The 18,423-nt window shown below is 40.2% G+C and overlaps 1 protein-coding gene across 1 annotated transcript in view; it reads left to right on the top strand.

The window, feature by feature from the left end:
- The window catches only part of THSD7B (thrombospondin type 1 domain containing 7B), a 778,062-nt gene that overhangs the window by 506,368 nt on the left and 253,271 nt on the right, over positions 1–18,423 (top strand). The window contains exon 12 of the mRNA XM_060152966.1: positions 10,058–10,252. Within this exon, the coding sequence (XP_060008949.1) occupies positions 10,058–10,252 (195 nt within the window). The remainder of the gene's footprint in view (positions 1–10,057; positions 10,253–18,423) is intronic.

Genomic DNA, 18,423 nt, shown 5'->3' with positions numbered 1-18,423 from the left:
GGGGCTTCTGACTCCTAGAATTGTAAGAAAAAAATTTTCTGTTCTTTTAAGAGGCTAAATTTTTGGTAATTTGTTACAGTGGCAACAGAAAACAGTAATACCCTGGAAACAAATTAACATTACAAAACATCTTTCCGGGGCTTCCCTGGTGGCACAGTGGTTGAGAGTCCACCTGCCGATGCAGCGGACACGGGTTCGTGCCCCGGTTTGGGGGGATTCCACATGCCGCGGAGCGGCCGGGCCCGTGAGCCATGGCCGCTGAGCCCGCGCGTCCGGAGCCTGTGCTCCGCAACGGGAGAGGCCTGCGTACCGCAAAAAAAAAAAAAAAAAAAAAAAAAAGAAATTTTCCTGAAAGTAAAGGACCAATGACGTTGAACTGTCCAGGAGAGCATCTAAGTCCTCAGCACCGACACCTAGCTCTCCAGAGGCGGGTTGCCCAACAACCCTGCCTCCTACCTCATTGTGGGGCTTCAGAGAATCTGTCTGCTGTATTTAGGGGCGCCTTAATGTGTGTGCTCCCTTTTCAGGAGACACGTCAGTTCAGGCTCAGCTCTCCAGGGCCTCAGCATCTGGTGGTGAAGCATATGTATAGCAGGCTTCACATCAGTATTTTTAAAATGCTTTTAAATTTGTGTCCTTAATCCAATCAGATTTCTCTCTCTGCCTCCTGTCTGCCATTACGGCTTCAGGGAAAGGGACAGGATAAAGGCCACCTTTATGGGAGGCGGATGTGTCTCTCAAACAGGGAGAAGGAAAAGCCCTCCTTCTTGCCAGGGTGGGTGATTGGTAGTAAAAGAGAAGGGGGGCTTGCAGGGCGGGGAAGCAGAGCAGAAGAAACGTGTGTCGTGGTTTTCCCTGATTCAGGGCTGATGTTTTAGAGGTGAGAGTTTGGCTAAGGAAACAGAAGAGAGCTGAAGGTTTTCTGCAACCTTGGGATGGGTTTTCTGCAACTCTGGGAAGAACTCTGGGATGGATTGGGAGGCTGGAATGGATGTATGTACACTACTATGTATGAAGTAGATGGCTGGTGAATGCCTACTGTACAGCACAGGAAAAAAAGGTGCAATCTGTTTGCAGGACATATATTGAGTTAACCTTAAAAATGCATTCCAGTACGCATGAGGTGCAGACAAATACTGTTGGATTCCACTTATACAAGGTACCTAGAATAGTCAAATTCATAGAGTCAGAAAGTACACCCGTAGATGCCAGGGGCCGGGGGTGAGGGGGTGGGGAGGGGGAATGAGGAGTTAGTGTTTAATGGAGACAGAGTTTCAGTTTAGGAAGGTGACAAATTCAGGAGATGGATGATGGAGAGCTGCGCAACAACGTGAATGTACTTTGTTCCACTGAACTGTCAGTTAAATATGGTTAAAATAGTATGTTTCATATTAAGTGACTTTTACCACAATGAAAAGTAACAAAAAAAGAACTCTGGGAAGAGATGCCCTACGAGGCGCCACTCCAGAAGTAGGGCCTTATTGCCGCCCCAGAAGCTCCCTGGGTTTCCCGTGCTACAGAGAGTCTGCAGAAATGCCTTCATGCCCCGGGGAAGGGTGGGATAGCTGCTGGTGCCGGCAGGCTTCACAGGAGAACCTGCTCTGACTCTCCCAGAGCACTGATCACGGGGCCCCAGCCGGATATGCCACACCAGGAGGGAGCCAGGTGGGCTGAGTTCTCATCAGCTTAGATGACAACAGCCCCTCATCAGGCCGAGAGGGAATGGTTTGTGAGATTTTCACCCTGAAGTGAGACTTTCCTGGTGGATGTCACCCGGGTGAGCAGCCAGCCGGTGGACGAGGGCCACTCTTATTGCAGACGCTGGCAGAGCCCTTTTTCATGCAGATCTGAGACCTTTGCTGGCTGTCAGGCACCCAGATACCATCCTGGAGGGGGGAAAGGGAAATGGCCAGAAGAAAAACTGCACGTTTACCTGAAAATAATTATTTCAAATAGGAAGGAGGCTAATTAAAATGGCCAAAGCTGAGAGAGCTTTAATTGGCATTTGTACCTTTCCTGATTACCTGCTAGGAAGGGAGTTCTTAAGAAAGATTGCATCAGTCTATAATGAAATCATTGGAGTGGAGTGCATTTCTGTCCTTAGACTCAGCAAGAGCTGGCCTGCCCTGGCCTCCGTGCCTCAGAGGGCCCTTCTCTGACCTTCTAGCCTGTTCTTTCCCACAGGCAAGGAGCCTCACTGGAGCCCATGCTTCCCCATCCATCCCCTTATCTAAACCCTGCTCAGCTGTCAGGACCTTGGAATTCCCTGCCCTAATTGCCCTGAACCAGCTTCAAGAACTTATGGGGCCTCTTCTCTCTGAGTCTGACTCTACAGCCTAGATCTGATGGGTGGACAGGGGTGGCTGATTTGTGAATTGAGCTTCGGGGGGTTGACTGTAGTGCCCACTCACAAGTGTAAGACGGTCCCTCCGGGGGTAGAATCCAGCTGGGAGTGAAAGGAGAAGAGGGCTGGCCAGACACCCAGGGCTGGGCCCACAGTCCCTGTGCTGCCACATTCCAGCCTGAAACTCCAAGTCATTCCAGGCTTTTTATTGAACCCTCACGTTCCAAGTCATGAAGACATACATGTTAAGTAAGAGAATAGAACTGATCTATTACAGGTTTGTAAATTTCAAAGATAACTTCTAACTCTTTAGTCTTGTGGTTTGTGACCTCCTCTTATATTCCAATGCTGGTCCCCACATGTGTTAGGGGCAACCTGGCATTGCTTCATTAAATTAGGGACCTTGCTACACAGACATGGAACATGTCATTACAAATGTTACGAGCCTTATCAAAGGAGAGGTCAAGGGTCTTAGAACGTGCATAGCAAGGGCAGGAAGCTGGCCTGTTATATCGCTTGTTCGTCTGCACAGGCATAAGGTGTGCCAGGCTCCTGTCTTCACTAGGTGCATCCTACTCATCCTTCGTGCGTCCCCTCCATCCAGGAAGGCTCCTGACTGTGCAATGCCTGAGGCCCCAGAGCCATGCTTTTGCAGGACCCTGGGCATAGTGAACTTTCATTTCCATGTGTCTTTCATCTGTGTATCCCAGGCCACCAGTGCAGGGTCTGCCCTATAGAACACGTTGTTCGAATGTCGTGTTAGCTGAGCAGTGGCTGCCCGCCCCCTCCCCTCCTCTCCTGGATGTGCATGTAAACTGGGTTCTGTACCTGACTGAAGCTGTTCATGATGGCAGGACAGCAAGCTCACAGCTCTTCTATTTTTCTAGCATGTCACCCTCATTTCCTGGAAATCATGACCTCTTGAAACAAATTCTTCCTACTCTTCCTTGTCAACTGTTAGAGTTGAACTCTGGTCAGGAGCAACTTTGGGGAAGTAATGTGGGTGTGCTTGGTGAAGATGATGAATGTGAATAGATCTGAAGTAGCAGATTCCATTGCTTACTTAGTCTTTCCAGGTAGAACATTATCATTTCCTATTATAAGGCCAGCAGCCCCTGCCCTCTTCATACCATAATTGAAGACAAACTTATCCATGTCTGACTATCAGAGTTTAGAGGTGATAGGGGACAGAAAGACTAGCCATTTAGTAGTAGTTAATAATCTGCTGATTTCAGTCACTGTTAAAGCCTAAGAAGGCCAGCTAACCGTCCCACGTTGACAGCCAGCGTCTTCAAAAAGTTAACTGCGAGACACACTGAGAATTCATACAGGTCCTTGCTTTATTTCTTTAGCTAAATTCTCTGATAATTTTACATTTCCTGCTAAGCCATTCCTTTTCATGTTGCTAGACTTGAAAATAATTAGATAACAGTGGAAAGCAATTAGTAACTTTTTTCCCCTTTTTGGTGATTTTTTTCTCCCAGGGCTCAGGCTGTGTGGTGATTAAGAGAAAGATCAAGCTGAACTCAATTCTATGTGTTATGTACATTGCTAGACACTATGAGTAGGAAACTGTGACCTCAGGCATCACAGAGATGTTTGGAAGGTTCCAGGTCACCCGACCATATCCACTTACCAGGTGACTGTTCTTGTCTGAGAGCTCTTGTCTCAATAGCTTAGCTCAGCCACCTGCTTCTCCATCATTCCTTAATGAGAATACCCATCTGTCCCCGGCAGCTACTCTGAGAGCTTTCTGCTCAAAGCTTAAGATAGCTAAATTTCAAACAATGCACAGTGAGGTTGTTCTGCAGCTATTTGAGCTCATTTTACCTGGGAGTACAATTTTCCTCCAGTAAAGACAGCAGTATTTCAAGTTTAATAAATAAAATATAATTAAGCATCAAATTGCCACTGCTTAAATGATTCATTCCAGGTAGAAATACATGACAGGGATGGTCACTAGTGAATACCTCTTCCTTGCCTGATGGAAAGACCTTTCCCCCTAGTATAGTACAGTATTTTAAATACTTAAAACCATCAAAAGAGACATCTTTTCTCTAGATTGTGACCTGCAAGTGATGTGCTGTGATCCACAAGTCCCGGAACTCAGAGTTCATCTAAATAGCAGGTGTCTGACAGGTCCATTCTCTGTAATGGCCTATTTGTTTCATGCCTGCCCTGAGCACATCCTTTCCATTCAAGGCAAGTACCTACTTTTCTCTTGTTTACCAGGATTTCCCCATGGGTTATTGCCTTTAGGGAAACTACATTACTGTGCTCCTATTATCTGTCTACCTGCCTGTCACTGCCACTACTATAGCCTCCCAAAAGCTAGATTATTTATATGTACCTGTATATCTGCATACACACACAGAAAATACTTTTCTAAATATTCATAGTTCCTTATATTTTGTGACCAAGTGATTGGATGGATGGATGAATAAATGGGTCAATTTCAATAAGGTCTATTAGGGAAGAAGGTATAGGTAATAAAGATCCAGGTGTATAAGCAGCCTCGTGTCTAGTCTGCCATGGGGGTAGAGAAAGTGACCTTAAGAAGGTTTATTCCTCATCCCAGGGCATGAGCTATTTTTTCTGCCTTATGTTTATTCTTCTTGTGATCAGTAATGAAGCTCAAATGCTCCTAACGGTCTGAAAAGCGTTGCTACAATATATGCCCCTAAGTATTACTTAGATGTTAAAATTCTCATGAACTCAGCATTAGCACAGAGGGGCGTGGCACTGTTTTTGTTGGATATGACCACCTCCGTAAGGGAGGTGAAAATATGGCCAGCACTCTTGTGTGCAAATACTCACGCTTTTCTCATTAGACTCTTAAGTACTAGGGATTTTGAGCTTGGTGCTTCTGGAAAGAATTCCCAGCAGACCTTAGATTCCAGTTTCTGACTTCTTGGAGTTGTGGTCTTATATGGTAGCTTTTACTGTATCCCCATTTTTATAGGCACTAAGCATAGTGCAAGAGCATCACTTGGAAATACAACACAGTATCCTTGGGAGGGCCATGCGGTCCTTGGAAGAGCCTACTGACTTCAATATTATAATTGAAGGGAGGCTCCAGTCACATTTCTTAGGGGTCAAGAGGGTTTGGTAGGATTTGGAAAATTCTTCCTGAGCCAAGGCAAGAGATGGTGGGATCTTCTTTGCAGCCATGTCTTAAATTTCATTTCCAATAGCCTTCCTCATGATAATAAAAACTCTCTAGGCAGATGTACCAAGGGCTTAGTTCTGTGCTAAACACTTCATCTGCATCAATTTATCATAAGATGTAGGTGTTATTCCCGTTGTATGGATGAGTTAATTGTTTTAGTAGAATTTACATAATCTGCCCAAGGTAACAGTAAAAAAAAAAAAAAAAAAATGAAAGTCTCTTTAGTTCTGTTAAACACCAAGGCCCACAATTTGATAAGTACACTCTACTTACCACCTCTGATTTAGTCTTCAAAGAAATTATTTGACTTAAGGAGTCCATACACACTTAATATTGGCCACAGAGCTATATTGTAGGTTAAAAATAACATAGCTTAAAAATATCCTTTGAATAGATACATCTGTATGTATAACTGAATCACTTTGCTGTACGCTTGAAACTAACACAACATTGTTAATCAACTATGCTCCAATATAAGATAGAAATTTAAAAAAATATCCTTTGCCCATGAGTTGCCCAGTGGAAGGGGCCTCTGAATTGGGTTGTACCTCTAGCTACTAGTTATCCCCGCTTACTCTAAATGTCTTCCCTTTTCATTTCCTTTGTATGTATCTGTCATCTTTCCTTTGTTGGGTTTCCAGTCCTGCATACTTCTCGCCCGCTATTTCTTCATTTTTTGCCTACCCTCTAGTATCATTCAATGTCCCGTCATTTGATAAATGTTTACTAAATGATTCCTTTTATACTAGAACATGCCCAAGAAGTAAATTGTTTTATCCAACTTGTTCATGTTTTTATTTCTAGTGGTTCTTTTCACACTTGAAAGTAAATTAGGATCTTGAACCTGAAGAAATCTGAGAACCATAATGCCTGGCCTAAACGGATGATTGCATGCCGTGTAGCATATCGATTGCCACTCACCCCTGAGCTGATCATCAGTGATAACCTAGGGCAATGGTCTTCAGTCTAATGTGGGTCAAGTTCATACTACAACTCTGAATGCATTCTGTGGCCCTTAGGATCCTCCAAAGCCTCCGTTAGACTACTGGGTCGCTTTGTGCAGGAGTGACGGATCTGATTTATTCTACGTAGTCCTGTGAATGCATTGAATGTGTTAAGGGCCTATCTAGTATACCGGTTGACTAATGGTGATTGTAAGTGTAGTACAGAACCAGGTGAAGATTTACCCAGTTTTCTCTTCACCTTAATCTGAGGATGGCCAAGGAAGAAATGAGGTGTGGTGAGCGAGAGTGTGTGCATGTATGCTTGCTAGAACTATCAGCCTGCTTGATTTAAAACGAATATAAAGGATAATAATAATAGCCTTTATTTGGCTCTTGGTGGGTGTGACACACGGCTTTGAGGATTCTCACAGCCCTTTGTTTATGTGCTCTTATAATACTCATTTTAAAGATGAGGAGACCAAAGCATAAACAATTTAAATAACTCATCTCAGTTCACGTAACACCCAGGTGTTTGGGGATGGAATTTGCATTCATGGCACTTAACAACAGTGTCTGTGAATTCTGTCATACGCTAAAGCTATTCTTAGTTTCTTGTGCAAAGGGTTCAATACAGACGTTCATAAATCCAGTGTATTCTAATTTAGACAGTTTGTAGAACTTAAAAATATCATTGAATGTTTATCATAGCTTTCAAATTTTAAACTTATTGACATGAAATATAGAAAGTGAATATTTGATAAATTTATTTATTTATTTTAGGCTGAGTTGGGTCTTCGTTGCTGTGCATGGGCTTTCTCTAGTTGCGGCAAGCGGGGGCTACTCTTCATTGTGGGGCGCGGACTTCTCATTGAGGTGGCTTCTCTTGCTGCGGAGCACGGGCTCTAGGTGCGTGGGCTTCAGTAGTTGCAGTGCGTGGGCTCAGTAGTTGTGGCTCGCGGGCTGTAGAGCACAGGCTCGGTAGCTGTGGCACATGGGCTTAGTTGCTTCTCGGCATGTGGGATCTTCCCGGACCAGGGCTCGAACCCGTGTCCCCTGCATTGGCAGGCAGATTCTTAACCACTGTGCCATGAGGGAAGTCCTAGAAAGTGAATATTTTAAAATAATGTATTATCATTGGAAAAACTCTTCATTTGTATATTCATAGAGGTTTAATTTTCAAATAGCAGTACTTTTTGAAAGTATTTAAAATTCCTCTTCATATTATTCAGTGCATTGTCATCTTGGAAAAGAAAACTTGGCATGATAAAAATCCCCTAAATTAACTCCAAATTATTTATCTAAACATGAAATTCAAGTAACATTTGCTTGTACACTACTTAAGAAAGTATCTTATTTTATTCATCATTCATGGCTATAACAGTCCCAACAAAGAAAATGCAGGTGATGTTGGTTTGATGTGCCATGGATTTTGTTCCTAGGATGTGGATAAAAACAAGAGCAAAAACTATTCAAAATTAATGAATAGCCCCACCTGCTGCGGAGCAGATGTACAAACTGGGAAGTGTTGTGCGTGTATCCATTGTCATCTTGGCTGATTCCTTTGTCCTAAAGCATTAGCTAGGTTTGGCTTTCACCAGTAAATAGATAGATAGATAGATAGTTGGATAAATGGTGTTCAGATTGACTTGTTCTCTGCTGTGCTCAGAATAAAGAAAGGAATTCAGAATATAAGAGAAATGGGCCACCGAAAGCCCCTGTGTATACTTACCCTGTGTTAAAGAAGTGTATATAAAAAGTTCTTAACAGCATTGTTCCTAGGCTGTGGTCTCTTTATTCCTTGTGACTTGGTAGATTTTAAAGAGCTGTAATAAAAATGATCCTAAACCGTAGTTTCTTTAGGATGATGAACGCAGCAGATATCCATTAACAAATACCATGTCCAAAGGCATCACGCTAAAAGTGGGTGGTCAGTGGACAGGCTGGATCAGAACCACTTGGGACACTTAAAGACAAAAATATTCCTGGACTTCTCCCCCGGAGATGCTGGTTTAGTAGGTCAGAAGTTATGCCATCAGATCTCTATGTTCTCAAAGACATCGGTGATTAGGAATCAGTTGAGAAGTGTAGTTTTCAACAGGGGGTGACATTTGGCACTGTGTGAAGTCATTTTTGGTTTTCAAAACTGGGAGGGTGTGTGTGCTATTGGCATCTAGTGGGTTGAGGCCAGGAATGCTGCTAAGTCTCTTACAATGCACAGGACACACTTGTGTACCCACAAAATGAAATTATCCAATCTAAATCGTCAGTGGTGCCAAGGTTGAGACATGCTGGTCTAGAAAATAAAGATATATCCTTAGAGTCCGTAATTAGGGTGAAGAAAAGATGCACAAAAATATCATTCATTCTTAATAAAATAAATGGCATTAGTCCAAAGACTCAAAAAATTAAGCAAAATCTCAAAAATGTCTTATCTTGAGATTATCAGTTCATGGTATGACTGGAGACATTCCAGCTGAAAAAGTATGTGAGAAACATCTGCAACTGGTAGGATATTTGTATTGGGGATTATCTGGATAGATGATGCCTGTATGTAAAAAAAAAAATAAAAATTTTAACTGATCCTGAAATGTTAGCAAGGGAAAAAACTTACTTGTAGAAAGCAGAAATTCCTTTTAAAATACTGACTGAAGTGAAAAATAGGGCCATTTACATAAGTGCCATTTAAACAAGTAAACAAAAATCAAATCTAGGAAAAGTTCAGATGATCTTTTGGTGGTTTTGTCCTTTTTTGTCCTCCTATTCCTCTTTTTTTCTAATTTTTTTTTTTTGGAGTATAATTGCTTTACAACGTTGTGTTAGTTTCTGCTATACAGTGAAGTGAATCAGCTATATGTATACCTATATCCCCTCCCTCTAGGACTTCTCTCCCACCACCCCTCCCCACCATCCCGCCCATCTAGGTCGGTCGTCACAGAGCACCGAGCTGAGCTTCCCGTGCTTTATAGGATGTTCCCGCTAGCTATTTATTTTATGCATGATAGTGTATATATGTCAATCCTAATCTCCCAATTCGTTCCACCCTCCCCTTCCCCTCCTGTGTCCACATGTCCGTTCTCTATGTCTGCATCTCTATTTCTGCCCTGCACATCGGTTCATCTGTACCATTTTTCTAGATTCCACATATATGCATTAATATACGATATTTGTTTTTCTCTTTCTGGCTTACTTCACTCTGTATGACAGACTCTAGGTCCATCCAGGAATGAAACTGGGTCATTTGTAGAGATGTGGGTGGACCTCCTATTATTATTCTTTTACAGATTCTCTTTTCTAGTTTTGTATCATCTCTAGAGATCAAATGCTCACAGGCAGGACATACAGAAAATTACTGAATGTTATTTTGGTTGCTGTCAATGCTGGGTTCGGATTAATAACGAAACCAATTAAATTCTCAAATACCTTCACTGACAACAATAAATGTTTAATTTCCAGAGACAAATAAGGTTAGCTATGTTGAACACCTTTTGCAATCACAGTGATAACCAAACTTTTCAAACATTGGGGAATTCTGCAATTTCGTCCAAGAACCAGCAGCTTGATTTAATTAAAATAACAACAAAAGAATCCATGTTTTTTTAGCTGTCTCGTGCATCTCTGGTAATAACCAGTCGGCAGAAATGACGGAATGCCTCAAGCAGACAAATGGCATGCCTCCCCTTGTTCAAGAATGTACAGTACCCTGTCATGATGACTGCACCTTCACTGCTTGGTCCAAGTTTACGCCCTGCTCCACGAATTGTGAAACAACTCGAAGTAGACGGCGACAGCTCACAGGTAGGGTGTGCTTTTCATTCTTTAGCTTCAGGCAAGTGATGCTCTCCTGAAACTGATCAAGGAGAATATATGTTCCAGAAGGATGGGAAATTGTATCAGGTCTCTCCCCTCCCTTTCCCTCCCTGCCATTATGCATCCTCAGTGCCAAAGCTTGGCACATAATAGATACTCAATTAATACTTGTGAAACAAATGAAAGATGTGAACCATTCCAAAGCTATGAAGTTTTTCTCTATACAGCTTATAATCTTTGTAGTCATAAATGGCAATATATCCACCAAGTTCCTGGAGTAGTTAGTGGCAGAGTTTCTGATGTTTTCCATGCCAGGATCTCAGCAAGTTTGAAAGCAGTCTCTGATTTGTAAAGAACATCAAAGGCAGATCTCACCTATGTCATTATCTTTTGCCATTACCTTATAAGTAACTTGATATTTTAAAATTTTAGTGGTGGAAGGCAAAAATTGAATTACAGGGACTTCCCTGGTGGTGCAGTGGTTAAGAATCCACCTGCCAGTGAGTGCAGGGGACACAGGTTCAATCCCTGGTCTGGGAAGATCCCATGTGCCGTGGAGCAACTAAGCCTGCGTGCCGCAACTACTAAGCCTGCGCTCTAGAGCCCACAAGCCACAGCTACAGAGCCGCACACCACAACTACTGAAGCTCACATGCCCTAGAGCCCACGTGCTGCAACTACTGAAGCCCCTGCACCTAGAGCCCATGCTCTGCAAGAAGAGAAGCCACCAGAATGAGAAGCCTGCACACGGCAGCTAAGAGTAGCACCTGCTCACCTCAGTAGAGAAAGCCCGTGTGCAGCAAGGAAGACCCAGTGCAGCCAAAAATAGAAAAATCAAATCGAATTACATACATAGATTCTGCTTTTGTGGCATATGCTAATTATTGGTTCTATTTACATCCTTGAAATTTAATGGAAATTAAAGCAGTGAATAGTTTAATCAAGGTCTTAGAGCAATTTTTGCCTGTAATATACAAATAATATTGATGTAATAATATATATCCTACTTCTTATCTAGATAAATATGGCAGAACATCTCTTCATTGAATGTTTTTTTCATATTTGCAGAAAACTTAATTCAGGGAATGAAGAATGAAAGGAAAATGCCAAAATAGTAATTGGGTTAATAAAATTGGTGTTGACATTGAAGAATTAAGCACAGATGACCATTTTTTTCTCATGAGCAATTCAAGTGCTAATTCTCTCAGTTTCAAGACCTTTGTTTGAAAGCATTGTATACCAGATTGTTTTACATTTAGCTCACTCTAATGGATTGACAAAATCCATGAGAGCGCTTAACAGGATTTGTGCACACAAATCAGAAGCCCATTTGTAAGTCCAGGTGAAACGTATACTCACAAATAGAAACATCAAATTAAATGTTATACTTTATTCTATAAAAATTTCATATATAATTTTATGCAACATTGCTTATGTTTCTAAGATAAAACAAATTTCTTATTCTCTAACAATATGATGGGATAGAATGTATGACAGGAATAATTCCAAGTTCAGGGGCAATTTAATGGAACTTGGTTTGCATGTTCCTACATAATCCTTCAGAAGCCATTATCCTAGAAACTCTGTCTATATCTTTGAGATGAGAGAGAATTTCCTTGAGAGGGAAAGAAAGTTTTTAATTAATGGCCAATTTTTTTCTTTGTCTTGAAGGTTTGCTAATGATGTTTTGTATCTGTAAACTGAGAATGAAATAATTGAAAAGCCTAGGATACTTATTCATTTTGCAACCAGTACAGTTTGTGTTATCAATTGTCAAAATTTTGATGAATTTGACTTTTATTTAATATATACTTTTAAGGTAAATACTGAAGAACTGTTATATTTTTGCTTGCAAACTCTATCCTAAGAATTACATTAATATTTAGAATTTCTTTTCTAAATTATTAACTGCTATGCTTTTGCCTAGCTGATTGATCTTTGTATGTTTCAGTATCTAGATGACACCTAAACAACTGGCTAATTTCATGAAATACATGAGTTGTTAAAATCAACCAAATGAATTATATAGTAGTGTCAACTGAAAGAAAAATGCACAGCGTGAGAGTTATGAGTTAAGGTTTATCCAGGGGCTTACTGAGGACTGTTGCCCCAGAGACAGCCTCTGATAGCTCTGAGGGACTGCTCCCAAGAGGTAGGGGAGAAGGCTAGTTTATATGTGATTTTGTTGTTGTTAAGAAATGTATGCAGTCAGCATACTTCTTCGTAGAAACTTACTGCTAGTCACAACAGCAATCTCAAGGTAATGATCATAGCACTTTCTGTGTATGGGAAGACGCAAGAAGTGAAGTTTATTAAAATTCTTCCTGAAGTGCGTCTGACTATCTAAGGGTCTATTTGTTCAAAGCACAGAGTATCCTTTTATTGTCTTTCATTTCCTCTGTTAGAAGCACTGAGTGTACGGTCAGTCAGTGACTGCAATGGGTTAATCTTTGTAGACCTGGATGGAGAATGACATACTCTTTGCTCTTCTTTTGTTGGAAGTTTCCCCATTTTGGTCGTAAATTCAACCAAAGTTTGAGAGCCGTTTCATTACCAATTTGTCCTAGGGCCCTACGTCAAGGATTTCATAGGATTTCGTTGAAAGGCCACCCAATGTGCTATGACTGAATTGGGCCCTTCTAATGGTTACCATAAAGGTCTCTGGACCACCTGTCTTACTAGTCTCTTACGGTCCAGGAAATGATTCTCCCCGATTGTTTCTTCCCATATCTAGAGTTACACTATTATAATCATTTTAATTCTATATAGAACTCTATATTCGATCAAACATTTCAAATCTCTTAGTCATTACTGCTTTTGTTGGAGACGCTGTTTATTCTTGCATTACCAAATCTACAACTATCTTGTAAGCAGAACACAAGTTCTACAGCTAGAAGTATTAATAAGGTCATAGTAAGGATTTATGCCATGAACTTCCAGCATCAAACCAGTTCTTGAGATCACTAAGACTAGGAAGCAGATTGTTTAAGGCACAAATCTGATACTTTTTATGTGAGTCATTAAATGTGTTCTATTACAAGCCCAACAGAGTCATTAGACTTTAACGACTGTTGCCTGGTATTACCCATATAAATCCATTCCATAACTGAGGAAGAGTCCCTCCTGATAAGTTATGGGATAAGTTATGGGAGGTTATGTTTTTTGAATTAAATTTAGCTCATTGTTCTGATTGAGCTTGAGTAACTCTGATAGAAAATTCATATTTAGGTTAAAATAAATTTTCTAAGGTACCATCCAATCACATCCTTGGAGAAGAGAAATCCACCAAGGTGAACCAGAAGTACTGGATGTAGGTAATTGACCATAAACCAAAAAATGAGATAGATTTTTAAAAATTTGCATAGGGTTGTGCCCATGATACAAAAACATTTGGTTCACATGTAAAAATCCAAGAAATCAAGGTCCGGTGTGGCATCTTGGAATAGCTATCTACTTCTGATGCCCTCATCTCTTCCTGCTGTGGGTATGGCTTCTCTGTTTGAGTATTGTGTCAAGGTGAGTTTGAGGTTAGCAATCCTCTCTATATACCAGTCCAGTGCAGGGCCCTTTTTAAATGGGAAATATGAATCGTAAGAGTCAGTTCCCTTTAGTCTTGTTGTGCATGAGCTAGTTAAGAGTACCTGATAAGGACCTTTCCATCTAAGCTGAAGAGAGTCCTTTAAATGATGTCTTTTCCAGTATATATTCTTCTGGTTGTAGTCATAGGGTATCCGATCTTTATCCAAACATAGATTACTGTGATAAACTTCAGAAACAAGCTAAAAACGTTCTTTTAACAAGTGACTTAAACTTTTGTGATAATGTAACATAGCAACAGGAGCCGTCTAGGAAGTGAGTTTCAGGCAGTAAATACCAAAACCTTGTAGATAACTAATAGCACAAGAACTTGATATCTATAAACGTATATTACTGAAACATATATTTTCTCTAAAGTCATCCTCATTTCCACCAAATACAGCCAAACTAAGACTAACTTGTTTACAAAGTAAGTCTGGTTTCAATAAACTCGGCCTGATTATTTACATAAGTGTACCAAGAATAGCAGTTGATTATATAGGCTCTTTTAAATTTGTGTTTTTTGAAGCTTGTCATAAACAGTCCCTGACTGAACTTCATTAAGGCTTCTCAAGGCCACAAAAATTATGCCTAGGACTTGCCATCAGATTGACCTGTATAGGTTTGGGTGAATTCCTCCCTTCTCAAGGTTCCCAAAATATCTTGAGGGTCCTTTTTTTTTTTTTTTTTGCGGTACGCGGGCCTCTCACTGTTGTGGTCTCTCCCGCTGCGGAGCACAGGCTCCGGATGCGCAGGCTCAGCAGCCATGGCTCACGGGCCCGGCCGCTCAGCGGCATGCGGGATCCTCCCGAACCAGGGCACGAACCTGTGTCCCCTGCATCGGCAGGCGGACTCTCAACCACTGCGCCACCAGGGAAGCCCTTGAGGGTCCTTTCTTATTCACCTGATAAGGATGCTGGGAACCCTGCAAATAAGGCACTAGGCTGTTTCTCTAAGGGGCTTTATGGCTCCATAAAGTCCATCTTAGTTCTTTAAAGCTGACTTGTTATATCTGATTCTATGCATATTCTCAAATAAGGCATTCCAGTCAAAGCTATGTTAATATAACCAGCGTTGCCATTGTAACCTGTCAAACAGAGAAGAGATTTTTATTGAACTTTTGCAAATAACTATATTTCCATGAAAATAAGAATAAGGAGTTTCCACTTCTAGAGGGATCAGGAAGAGAGAAAAAGATAAATGTTTCAATTCTGCTTACAAAGGTATAATTTATCAAATTGGTGTGAGTCATAGCGTAAGAGGAAAGATTTCCTTATATCAAGAAAACAAAGATAAACAGTAATATTTTAGACAAAAGGTCATAAAAATTATAACCATATTCATCAGTTCATTCAGTCAGATGCAATTAAGTGTTGTTGATCTTGATCTCCTGTTAACAGTTTTATGAAGTCATCAGATTTTTCACTAGAATTCTTTAATTTCATACCCAGTTCAGCAGTATAATCTGAAAGCTATCAGAAACCTGTAATTGTCAAAAAAAAAAAAAAAAAGTCCTTCCGTGACTCTTCTTGAAGATGAAAAATTTTAATAAAAGCGACAGAGTAAAATAATACTATCTATACATGAAGAAAGACTTAAAATGGCATGGTTAAAGATACGATTACAATCGACAAAGAAATTTGGTTATTTCTGTTGCACACATTTTAAGATAATTGGACTATGATAACATTAGAGTAGGACATCTGAATTTTAGGAATTTCCTAGAACTTCTAGAATATTTATATTGGTAACATTTACTCATACAGTATTACCTAAGGTTTATCATCATTTATTTAACAATGTTAATCATGTAATTTAATATAACAAATAAACCTAATTAGTTTAATATCTTTCTTTGAGATGTTTCAGGGTCCCCTGGAGACATGCCAACATTAGCTAGAGGACATAACAGAGAGAAAATCAAATTCTAGTTTTGCACCAGCTTATTTTAATATTCTTAGAATTCTTTTAGCCAATTAAGTTCATTTTAATCTTTGCCAGCCCTGGTCATACATCAAATTCTTTCTCAGGGTTTCTTTTCATAACCCTGTAATTTGCCTTTTTTCTTCCAGATTGTGTCCTATGCTTTCCCTTGCTCTTTTTTTCTTTTTCTCTTAACCTCTCTTTAGGACAAAATTACTTTGTTTTCCCTTAACAGAAGGCATTTCCTTTTCGTTTACCCTTTTAAAAAGTATTCTTGCATACAAAGATGTTTTATTTATTTTAGTGGTTCTAATTACACATATTAATCAGAATTCTCAACCCTTAAAAACCCCAATCTCTAGCAAAAACCAAGAAGTCAGCAGTTATGAACTGTTTGTCACATGAGCGTGCCTGATTGGCAAACTTACGAACATATTCCATTACCTCTAGAAACACATTTTTTCACAGTGTAATTTTTCCTCACTGTGGTATAAGATATGTGACCAATAAACCAAACATCTTTAGGTTTTTTTTTAAATAGGAAGACCAAAGTAGATAAATTTAGACTTGCTTAGCAATTAATTTCCCAGTATTTTCTATTATTTGGAAATGATCTAGACGTTCAATGAATTCCCATCATTTAACTTAGTAAACCTCTAAAATTTCAAGTTACTGAAAGATCTGGAGAAACTATTTTTAAGTAGACATACAATAAGACATAATTGTTCTTAAAGCATTCATCTAAAAAAGTCTTAGCCCATTTGGATCTAAATTTCTTTATGAAAATATCATTAGTTTTCTTGCTGACAAAGTTTGTTAGAGATAACATCTTATTTGACGTTTAGTAAATGGACACAATAACAGTTGTACATATAATGTTCTTAATTCTAAAGATAGGACTCTTTTAGTTAAACCAACAAACTTGTTTTTATTGGGTAAAGATTAATCGTAGATCATGTCAGCTACGAACTGGCATTCGGCATTGGCACTTGCCATCGACCTCTACAAGGGTTAAATCAGGAGCTGCTGCAGCTGCTGACCTTCAACACCCGCTGAAAGGTGTTCAGGGTGGAGATCAGGAATGAAGCATTGTGTGCTCTGGGAAAAACAGGTCTTCAGATAGTTAGATATTTTCAGGAGATGATTTTATGAACCCAATTCTTGTATCTCCTCATATCTAGAAAAGCACTAAAATCCTTCATGGTGACATCTGCTCCTTGTGACCAGCAGTAACCTGCATGGGACTAGCAGAAACACCATCACCAAAATCATATATATACTGACCTTTCCCATTACCTCTTTGGAGCAGTTTCTCAGAGCTGTCTGAAATGCTGTCTCCCGAGCAATAGTCCTCATTTTGCCCCAAATAAAACTTCACTCACAACTCTCAGGTTGTGCTTTTTTTTTTTTCAGTTGGCAATCGTGATCTTAAAAAAACCATTTGGGTTAATTTGTATTGTATTTCTGAGAATGTATACAAGCATTTAATTTTCTTTAAGCCAATTAAATAGTTCTTTTTTACAGTTTAATTTTGATAATACCATCACCAAAGGTAGAAACATGTATCTATAATGTACACACGGACATATAAATAGGCACAACCAGAGATTGCATAGCCTCATTTTAAAACTTAAGTCATGAATCGGGTATTACAATATAAAACTTGCTAGTTTATAATAACAGTTGGAATAAGTTAACTCACTTGGGTTTTAAAAGGCTTCTTCCCCGCCCCCCCACACACACACCCTTTTTTTTTTTTTTTAAATCTCAGAAATTGGAGATAGTCTAGATAAGAGTTTCCTGAGAGGACCTGGTAAAACATTTACATCTCAAAGGCTCAGGGAGATAATTGTAAGCTCCTCCTAGAAGGACTTCTGTTCCCTTTGGGTCAGAATTTTGAAAAGATGTTTTATAAAGCCAGCTTCCCCTGACTGCATACGTAAAAGCCAGTTTTGGAATGTCAAGAGAGTCCCATCTTCACCTTTTTCAGGATGACATTTCCTCCATTTCCCAATTAACTACTTGCATGTATAAGCTCCTTATAAACATAAACCTCTGGCTCATACCCTGCCGGGTTTATCTGGTACCGCTTTCTTCTGATCTGAAGGCTTTGTTTCCCATTTTAGTGTTGGTTTGTCAGGATAAAATTACTATTGAAGACTGGTGGGCTGATGTCACTCCTCTGGGTGGTACCTTAGAGTCTTCTCAGGGCTTTCACAGGTCTCAGTTTCTCCCCCTGGCTGTATAAAATCTCCATGGAGACTGGAGCACTGGTTGGCCAATGTGATGTGTGCGTCCGGAGAGCACATTTCTTTAATGAGTGGGTTACTCACACTGAATGGTGTGAGGGCTTGCCTCTGCCACTCCCATAAATTTCCCAGTTGACTGAGAAAACTGCAACTGGTTGGGAGGAGCTGTGTCCCTAATCTTCGGAGCTGAAAGCTCTCACATGGTATCTTGACTTTTATTCAGACAAACTCTGTTAAGGTATTCAAGAAAGACACCAGGCTAGCCCCCTACCTAATCACCTAGTCCAGACCACTTGGTGTCTTTCAACTGAGCAACCTCCTGCTGTCTCTCAGCCGGGGTAACCCACTCAGTATCTTTCAACTGAGCAAACTTTTCCCAGTGTCTTTCGACTTGGTAACCCAGCTACCTCT

Source organism: Lagenorhynchus albirostris, chromosome 6, assembly GCF_949774975.1.
Source record: "Lagenorhynchus albirostris chromosome 6, mLagAlb1.1, whole genome shotgun sequence".
Taxonomy (NCBI): domain Eukaryota; kingdom Metazoa; phylum Chordata; class Mammalia; order Artiodactyla; family Delphinidae; genus Lagenorhynchus; species Lagenorhynchus albirostris.
Note: the sequence above shows the minus strand (reverse complement) of the source record. Positions and strands in the feature narration are given on the sequence as shown.